A 10,004-nucleotide genomic window follows, 5' to 3' on the forward strand; every position below is an offset into this window, starting at 1 on the left:
ATTGCAACAGTTGTTATTTATTTATTTACTTAGCAGTTACTGCCAAACTGGCGTGCCAAATTGTTGGCCAATAATCAAATGTCTATTGTTTATAATGAGTTTCTTGTACCTGCAATTATTATGACAGGACACCCCTGTAAAAAAAAGTAGCTCATTTGGTTAAATTAAGGTTAGATAAGCAAATAAAGTCACCCTATATTTAATGGAAACAACATACCATGTCTGAAATTTGGCAAGGCTTCTGTCAAATCTTGGTGTATTAACTCACGTATATCATTCTCACCCCTCTTTCCCCACACCACCTCCATGCCACCTTTAGAAACATCTGTCACTGTCATGTTTGCATTGAGCGACTTTTACAAAAAACAGGTGGGAGGCAATGCACCACAAATTATCTTCCTGTGCACATACTGAGAACAGAAGCTATAAAGCATTTCTGGTAAGAGTAAATGTTTAAGACACAAGATAAGTGTAAAAAGCAAAAAACATTATAGTGGTTCAAGTGAAAACTATTTTATTGCCTTTTACACATTCTGTTAGGTGGTTACTCTGAAGAAAAGCAATTTACGTTCCACTCTGTTCTATAAAAGGAAGATCATTGGTGGCACACCACCTACCATCATTTCCCTTGTAAGTCCCAACAACTGTCCAATGCAAACGTGACAATAGTCTAAAGGTCTATTAAAATGGAGTTTGCACATTATTCAGATCAAAGGTTTTGTTTCAAGACAAAATAAGTCCACTTTGGACTAGAAATTAGCTTGATCCTCTAGGCTCAACTAATCTTGATTTAGGCTTAATGGAGATGCTAAGACAGTTATATATTTCACGTATGTTTTTCGAAGTTAGTTAACCTTTTAGCAGAACCTTAATTCAAAAATCCATACCTGTCCTTTAAATATTTCCCTTTGCACCTGTTTGACAGATTGAACATCAGGTTATTAGATTTGAAAACAAAGGAACATAACACAGATGATGAAGATCATTTACGATGTGAGTACACTACTGTTTTTCAGACACATTGATCCAAAGAGCATAAAAACTGAGACTAACTGATCCCACTGCAACAACAGGCTTTGTTCTCTGTATTATTTACCCTCTTTGAGCGGGGAAGTGGACAGTGACATTGCCCCTTCTCAGAGCAGAGCGGCAGGCAGAGTGACATAAAGTTAATCACCGTTTTGTCTGAACGCTCCTGGTGCATTATGCTAAAGACAGCTGGGGGTAAGCAAGGAAGGACAACACGTTAAATTCTCAATAATGACACATTGCCTCTGCATCACTTTGGAGATTAAAAGCAAGATGCTGAATTTCAATCAAGCCACATTAATGGCTTGGTGTGAGGAATGGTCACTTTGTCTGCAAAACCAGACAGAGACAGGGGAGAGACAAACCGGTTCAAGAAGCGCAGGTGAAGCAAGGTAATAAAAAAATGTGTAATTTGCCAAATTGCATGCTTGCCACTAATGATGGCATGCGTTTAATGATATGATGACAGTCTTTAGTAACCAATGACAATGCTGTCTTTACATGTTACATTCAAGAAAAAAATCCAACCTTCGTAACGTAACGTAGAAAAATAAAACTAACATGGCTGCAGAAGAAAAATCAATTAGAATTTCTGAATTTGCATGTGTAATAATTTTATTTGAAATAAATTTTAACCATAATTAAAAAAAAGTCAAATTAATCACTGTCAGAACTCATCTTTTAAATATGGTAAGAAATTATGAAAGTTTAGAGAAGTACATTTTGCACCCCAATACAGAATCACTGTAATCAAGCATCCAATCAACATTAGTAGAAATTTGTAAATTAGTCTCTGCCGCACCAGAAAAAAATCCAGCTTTTTAGTTCCTACTTCTGACGCTTTCATTAGTTGTGTTCCTTGCTTGTTCCTGTCAAATGTTGCATGCACCTTAGAAAACAAGCCAAGCTCTGCCTGAGCTGCTCTGTGAAGGCATTGCACCGTGAGATGTGACCCACTTGCAATAAAGTGCATTCAGAGTTCAGTTCTCATGGTAAATGAGAAGCGATGCCGGGCAAGCACAGCTGAGAGATTGTCATCACAGTACAGCTGATTCAAGAAAAAAAAAATTAATCTGACATGAAGTAGATCTCTCAGTAAGAAGGGGATTAAACAGAGTAGGGGTGATAGAGTAAGACAACAAAAAAAGATAGGGTGGGGTTGCTTGGTCCTATAGGCTTTGTTCACAGCCAGGAATGTCATGGTAGGGCACAGTGCTTCAAAAGTTGGATCGCAGTCCTGGTTTTGTTTTTCAGTTCAGCCAGGTACCCAGCTCTGGTTGCTGTGGGCCTGCTGTGGACCGGCCAGACCACTCATCCCCATTCCCATGCCCATAGTCACACCCATTCCCATTCCCATTCCAATCCCAACCCCCTGAGCAAGGGAGCAGTCAAAGTTAAAATCCATCTCCTCCCCTGAGTCCATAATGTCATGTAGGAGGATGGACTCCACATCACAGTCCAAGCTACCATGAAACATGTCAATGTCTAAGTCAGCTGGTAATCTGTCATGAGGGTAAGGCTGGTGATAGCCATGGTAGCTACTACCAACACTGCCGTTACCCATTCCCTGGCCATGATGGTAGGGTCCGTTAGCCAAGCCCTGGTGTTGTGAGTCTGGGTAATGACTGTGACGGGGGTGTGGGGTGGAAGCCACGTGACAGGAATCCTGAGGCATGCCAAGCATTCCCGCTGGGTTAGGGGGGAGGGTTGTAGAAGCAGGAAGGTGAGCATGGGATGGGGGACTGTACAAGTAGGGAGCTTTGTGATTGTAAGTCTGTAGCTGATTGCTGTTTCCACACGGGGTCAGAGCCGCCGCTCGTGGCGGTGTGTGGGTGTGGCTCCGGCTGAGATTGTGACCATTGTGAGCAAGGCTGTGAGGTGGGTTGTGGTTGCTTACACTGTTGTGATTATGACCAGTGGTGTGGCTGTGAGTTCTATTATGGTTATGAATTCCATTGTGGTGCACAGGATGGTGGCTGTGGTGGTTGGGTCCTACTCCATTACTCGCTTGACCTAACATAGGATGGCCTTCCCTCTCCTGTCCCAGCATCAGGTCTTTAGAACCGTACTGTTGCACAGCAGAACCTCCTGTCAGTAAACTCTGCAGTGCATTTGTACTCGAGTATGCCCGCATGGTTCCAGAAAAACTGGTAGCCTTGTTCTCCTGAATGGTCTGCATTGGTGAGTGGTGACGAAGAATACCCATCCCTGTTGTGTTGTAGACTCCTCCACCATAGGAGACCTGCCCCTTCATTCCAGAGTTGTAATGATACACAGGAGTTTGGTGCTTATTTCGGCCAACAACAGGATGTTGTTGATGTTGCTGTGGACAATGATGATGATAACTCTCCTCCATCATCTGCTCATCTAAACTTATGGCACCTGCTAGGTTAGCCAGTTGAGGCAGCTGTTCAAGTGGAGGACAGTGATTTCCTGCCCCCATTGATGGCGAGCGGGCACTGGTTGGTGATGGATAAAGGTGAGGGGAGGCAGAACAGGATAGACCACCTTCTTCTGGTTCCTCTGGTTCTCCCTCTGCTAGGATAGGTGAGAGACGTCCACTTAAGGTGGAAGCTGATGAACTAGCCCTAGAATGGAGGTCAGTCCAAGCGTCAAACTCTCCATCTGTCCCAGAAGCAACTCCTGGGCCTGGGAGGGCTTTCCGTGATGGACTACCATGGTCTGGGGAGCTTTGAAGGCCCCCTACAGCAGATCCTGCTCCAATCCCAGGACGGCCTACTCTCTTGCCTCTGATCCTGCCTTTGCTTTTTAAGTATTTAGTGCTATTGTCCATGGAGACCGCCCGTCGCCTTGGGGCTTTTCCCATTTTTCCTCCGTCTGGGTTTAGCATCCACCAGGAACTCTTCCCTGTTCCTTCATTTTGCACCCGGATGAATCGAGTGTGGAGGGAAAGGTTATGTCGAATGGAGTTCTGCAAAGACAGATGAAAGAGAGGAAGTGAGTAAAATATCAAATTAAACAGTAATTTACTTACAGTACATTTCCATTTATCTACAATATTGTTCTTTTATGAGCATAGATGTTGAGGCAGTTTTTGCTTGCAAATAAAATATACAGAGGTATTTTTCCAGTCAACATGCCTAATCATAAGAGCCATCTCAAAAGTATTAAATTCATAGGACAGCCTCAACTGGCATGAGGCAAGTCTCGTGTCAGCCTCATCCAACCTGAAGTGACCTGAGACTCAGTCTTGAGAGATTCTCTTTCTGCACATCAATTCTCGCACTTTCATTCTCATCAATCCATCTGTCCTCTTCTATTTCTTCCTTCAACTGGGCTGATGTAAGCCGCCGAGGTTGATCTTACTCTATGTTTGAAGTTGGTGCCAGTCTGGCTTTGTGCCAGCCCTGTCTCTTTTGCTCTTCTAGCTTGAATTGGGAGGAGAGGGAGGGCGTATTGCAAGACTGAGCCAGGAGCAAGGAAGGCTAATGGATGTATCCAACCCTCTGACATCAACCTTCAATGCCTATCTCTCTTCCCCTCCCTTGTTTCGTCTTTATCGCAGCCTTTCAGAGTCTTGCTTTCTCTTTTGTTACCAAGTGCTACATATTTCAACTTGTCTAGATTTTCCTTTTTCTTATGTTACACACTTCTTTGAACATAAGTCATTTTCCACCTCTGCGTTCAATCTCCATCCTTTCAATTAGAAAGTGTGCCACCAATTACTTTCCCATTATCCTTTATGCCTGCAAGTACAGTCAATGGCTCAGTAATTCATAAAATCAAGTGTATTTTTTTCATTATCATTTGCATCTCAAAGACTGCTGTTGTTGTCGCAGTTCTGCTCATAGTTTCTATGAGCCGTTTAGACTATTAAGCAGGAAAATATCAAACAAAAGCATTTTTTGTTTGAGAATATACTTGTGCAATGGATTATTTCCAATTGAGAGGTTCTAACTCTTCGACTATCTCTATTATGTTGCAGATTATTTGTATTCACATGGAACTGCTCGGCGGGGAAACAAATAAATCAAATTGCTGTGAGGAAAAACACATAAATAGGAGGCAAGCTGAATTCAGGTGATCTGTGAATGCCTCCTTGGGTTATCTTGCTGTGACACCTCCGGCATTGGGTAACCATGGCAACCTGGTAAACGTGAAGCAGCGTAACTATATCATATTGTGGTGAGAGTCAAGAGAGTTAGAGAGAGAGAAATGGAGGGAGAGCGGGGGGGGGATGGGGAAAGGATGCAAGAGGAAGCGGCTGTTTGATGCTGCTGCTCCAACACTAAGCAGCCTTTCATCTTGGCAGTGCAGGTCCGCAGGGGATGCCCGCTCCCTGCATCTGACGGCTTCTCTACGTGCCGCGCCAGCTCCCTGTCTCGATCTCTGGATCATCCACCTATCATACCACTCCAAATCATCCCCCCACCAAGCCCCATGCATGCCTAAATTAAAACATATGTAAGCCGGTTGTAAATGGGACATCTTTCAGAGAACCGAAGCACTTCGCGTTGCCACTCTGTGTGACCTGTCCGATTCAAATCTCGATTTATCCCTCTGTAAAAGAAGAGCAGCCCCACTGAACTTGAAGGGATTTGTCATCCCAAACCCTCTTTATCTGATGAATCCACCTGCTAGAGAGATTTGAGAGATTTCGGATGGTGGCCAGCCATGGCATCAACACCATGATCATAACTGGCTGCCGGAAATCTGTTACATAAATGCCAACAAATTTCTTGTCCCCAAAACATCCTGTTTTTGTGTGCGATCATGTTCAGGAATCTAAGAATAGCTCAGGTTGCAGGTGGTTCCGCCGTGGGTGTGGTTCCGTTCACATTCTGCTCTCTGAGTCAGGGGCAATTTGGCCAGCCTGAAGTCCTCACACCCCCGAAACAGGCAGTCATTGCTAATCCCCCTCCATCCCTGAGTAATCCCAGACAATCCTGGGCTAATCCCAAGTTGATTCAGAGGCACTCCCAGCTGGGTGTCTCACACAAAGCTATGCCAGGTCAACTCAGAGGCAACGGACAGGGTGGTTGTACTATGATCCTATAGTAATGCTGCATAAGAGGAGTCCATAAAGTGCAGAAAAAAGGACGACATAAAACCCTTATAGGATGTCAACGTAAGGTGGTACTAATGTTTTTGTATATTACAGTCGATGATAAAGCAGCAAGCCGGTGTTAACCATATTTTTGATGCTTCCATCAAATCAACCACCTTTATTCTGTACTCTGTCCTTGAGGGTTGGCTTTGTCACATTTTTTTTACCCCTACAGCTTGAACAGAATAAAATTGAAAACTTTATTATGTATTAAATATTCATAAAATGGAAATTCTTTTTCAGCCCCCTGGCTTGCCGAGACAGACGAATGAAGCCCACAGAAACATACAATGACAGAGGAACACACACATCACACGCTTGGGCCCAAGAAGCTACTTCCTATTCAAATCATACCCCTTTAATACAATGGGCCTGTTGGAGAGGGCTCTAAATAATGAATGAACCAGTGGCAAAGCTTATGCAGAAAGATGCACTGCTTGGTCCCCTAATACTGGAATGAACAGATGGAGTCATAAGTAGATCTGTTACTTTTCTTTTTTTTTTCATCAATCAGGCACATCCACCCTCATCAGTCTTCAATCACAACTAACTTAATTTGGCCATAAAGCAAAAGAGGTAAAGCGTAATGGCTTACAGGGCAATCAAAGCCAATTAAGGTGAACAAGGGTTTCGAGGATGTAGCAGAATCAGCTTGGGTTCAACTCTCATTAAGTCTTTAAAATCCCAATAGCTGATTTAGATATTTAGATAATAGATACGAAATAAGAGGATGGGATTCTTTGTCCTCAGATTAAAAGCTTAGGGTCTTTAAAAACAAGTCTGACATGCTGACACTTTTCCACAACAGGCAGGTTGAAGGAGATGCTGGAAGGGCTTTTGTAACTTAAAAGAAGGAAATTGTACTAAAATAGATGGAACAAAGGTTGCACATGAACAGATTTGAGGTATTTTGGGTCTTGCAAACAATTTTTCAAATAAAAAATACCACAGATTTTAAGAGCTAATTTCCAAAATATGTGTACAAATGGAAAAATCAAATCTATCATAATTTCTAGGTGTATGTATGTATGTATGTATGTATGTATGTATGTATGTATGTATGTATGTATGTATGTATGTATGTATGTATGTATGTATGTATGTATGTATGTANGTATGTATGTATGTATGTATGTATGTATGTATGTATGTATGTATGTATGTATGTATGTATGTATGTATGTATGTATGTATGTATGTATGTATGTACGTATGTATGTATGTACGTACGTATGTATGTATGTACGTATGTATGTATGTATGTACGTATGTATGTATGTATGTATGTACGTACGTATGTATGTATGTATATGACCCCTCAATATGTATCCAAGTAAGGAAATAAAAATGTTTTACTTTCTGTCCTTCTTCTGCAGACCTAAAAATACTTCAGTTGAATTGAATATATTTTCTGACTTTTTAAGACTGTTTAGAAACCGTGATTATTTATCCTGAGCATCCTCGTTAAAATCCATCTCTTGCAAATCCTGTAACACCGATCAACTACTTCCCTGTTCTCGTTTTCTTCTTAAACATTCAAACTCAGTTTAATTCAGGCACTGCAGAGGCTCTTTAGTGGTGAGAATCAATGAAGTTTAATGGCTATCAGAGTTGGAGCTTAGCACACATCAAGGTCTGATTGAAGTACACAATCCACCGGCATTATGAAGGCAGTAGGGGTGCTCAATAAACCTCACTGTTCTCATAACAATGCCTAACCGTCACCAGCTTGTCTGTTAACTGACAGTGCCCACTTGGCCACTTCGGCTTCATGCCCAACACACACCCTTCTTTCCCCCACTCCAAGTGTGAGTTGGGAGAAAATATGAGTAGATGGGGCGGCGGTGGGGGGTTTGGTCAGGGTTTGTTATAGTGCCCATTGATTCATCTGAAGCAACTTGATTGACTGGCATGGGTTCAGCTGTGGTGGAGGGTGCTGTGCATAAAGGGGTGGGAATAGGAGGTACCACAAGGGGCCCCCTCCAAACTATACAAAAGAAGTGCCCTCAAAATGCCCATCCCCCTTTATTAGGCCTCTGTTAGTATCCACTGGGTTTTTTCCCGCTCACACAGAGAGGGGCAAGGAAACGGGTCAAATGGTTTAGAAGATTCAACTTGTGGCAAATGTGCATTCATTCAAACAGAACCTAGTGAGAAACCAAGAAGTGTGAATGGAGTCTGGGAACGGGCAAAAAGAAACCACTCACCCGATTCAAACAACCTCAAGGGTGAAACAGTGCGGTGCGCTTGCCCAGCTAAGAACACAGCAGCTGTTCTTGTAGTGGCACCGGGTAAAGCCGTTTGCCACACTCGACTGGTATTACCAAACCATTTCATGCAGAATGGATCCATTATGTATTGTCAAAGGGTATCCCTCCATGGTGCACATTCATTTGATAAGCCTAAATCAACGGGGAGTAACAGAAGCACTAACTGTGTTTATTGTGATGCTGTTTTTGCCCGTGCAGAAGGCAGGAGGGATCAGGGGGAGGGGAGATTTCAACACAAGCAGTTTTGTTCAGCACAGGAATGAGTTTTGTCAGCTAAGCCTGTCTCCAGGCTATTGGTGGAAATTAGCGCCAGCTAAATATTCGCTTTCCGTGATTGATGTTACGGCTTGAGTTGTCCCTTTGAAGGAAAATAAAGAATTTGAAGCCGTGTGGATTAAAAGGGACAGAGTTGGGGCAATTTCACGTGTCTGAGGGGGGACTTAAAATGTGACTGTAGGGCCTTGATGGCGGCGCAGATATGGCACGATGAGGCTCTGCTGATACGGTGTATCAAAGAGAAAAGACAAGCAAACCTTTGACAGTGAGTACAAGAAATAAAATTTGAAATTGACTGTGTGTGTATGAGAGGTAGTGCATGAAAGAGGAAAAGAGAGAGATGTAGTTATTTGCCTGAGAAGCCCAGAGCCAGATGATTAAAATCCCTTTAGGAGGCTTCTTTAAGAGAGACAGATGGGTAGACAGGCCTGTTTTGGAACGCAATCAAATTGAAAAGATTAAAAAGGAGTCTCTTTTATTAGGAGGTGAGAAACAGTTACTTCTCTGCCACATGCCATCATCGCCTCCACAGCGCTGGTCACGACTGCATTGGCATGCAAGACACATTGTGTTCCTCATTGGGAAAGAAACAAACCTGGGATTAGGAAATACATGAATCTCCGTGCATTACTGTTGTAATACTGATGAGTGGTTGCAACAGTTATGTTACACAAAGCAGCTGTAAAATAAAAATAACAAAAAAATATTTGGGTCTTATTTGTGTCATCTTATACAGAGCTGCAGTTAGAATCAGACTGATGGAGGGAATTGGACAATAATAAGCTTGAATTCTGTGGAATTATTGTCCTTGATAATTCTGACCTGTTGCGAAAAGATACTATGGCACAGTAAGGTTTTTAAAAATAGCAACACGATTTTTAAAATGGTGGTAGTTTAAGTTTTAGCCACTCATCTTTCCTGTTTTGGCTGGCTTGAGCAATTTAAAGCACATAAAATGGAAATTATCATACCTGAGCGATGTAGCGCTACGTTAGTGGTTATTAAAGGACAACATTATTACCTGAGTGCTGTTTAACTTGTCCCTGTTTGTCAGTTGAGCAACTTTTGCTACTGACAGTGAGTCTGTTGGGATAATTTCCAAAACATTATCAGACCTAAAAACATAGAAGCATCCCCTTTTTGATGCCGTTGTGCAAATTCAAAAATCTAATCCACTGTTAAGTGAACCAATGAGTTACACCCTAACACCCACACACACACACACCCCTACACACGCACGCACACACACACACACACACACACACGCATACATACATACATACACACACACATACATACATACATACATACATACATACATACATACATACATACATACATACATACATACATACATACAT

General features: G+C 42.3%; 1 protein-coding gene across 1 annotated transcript in view; it reads right to left on the minus strand.

Moving 5' to 3' along the window:
* Positions 1-1,615: 1,615 nt before the first annotated feature.
* LOC103477833 (forkhead box protein O3-like) overlaps positions 1,616-10,004 on the minus strand; it is a 35,443-nt gene continuing 27,054 nt past the window's right edge. The window contains exon 2 of the mRNA XM_008431136.2: positions 1,616-3,961. Coding sequence (XP_008429358.1) covers positions 2,285-3,961 — 1,677 coding nt within the window. The 3' untranslated portion in view covers positions 1,616-2,284. The remainder of the gene's footprint in view (positions 3,962-10,004) is intronic.

This window comes from Poecilia reticulata, linkage group LG16 (assembly GCF_000633615.1).
Source record: "Poecilia reticulata strain Guanapo linkage group LG16, Guppy_female_1.0+MT, whole genome shotgun sequence".
NCBI classification, from domain to species: Eukaryota; Metazoa; Chordata; class Actinopteri; order Cyprinodontiformes; family Poeciliidae; genus Poecilia; species Poecilia reticulata.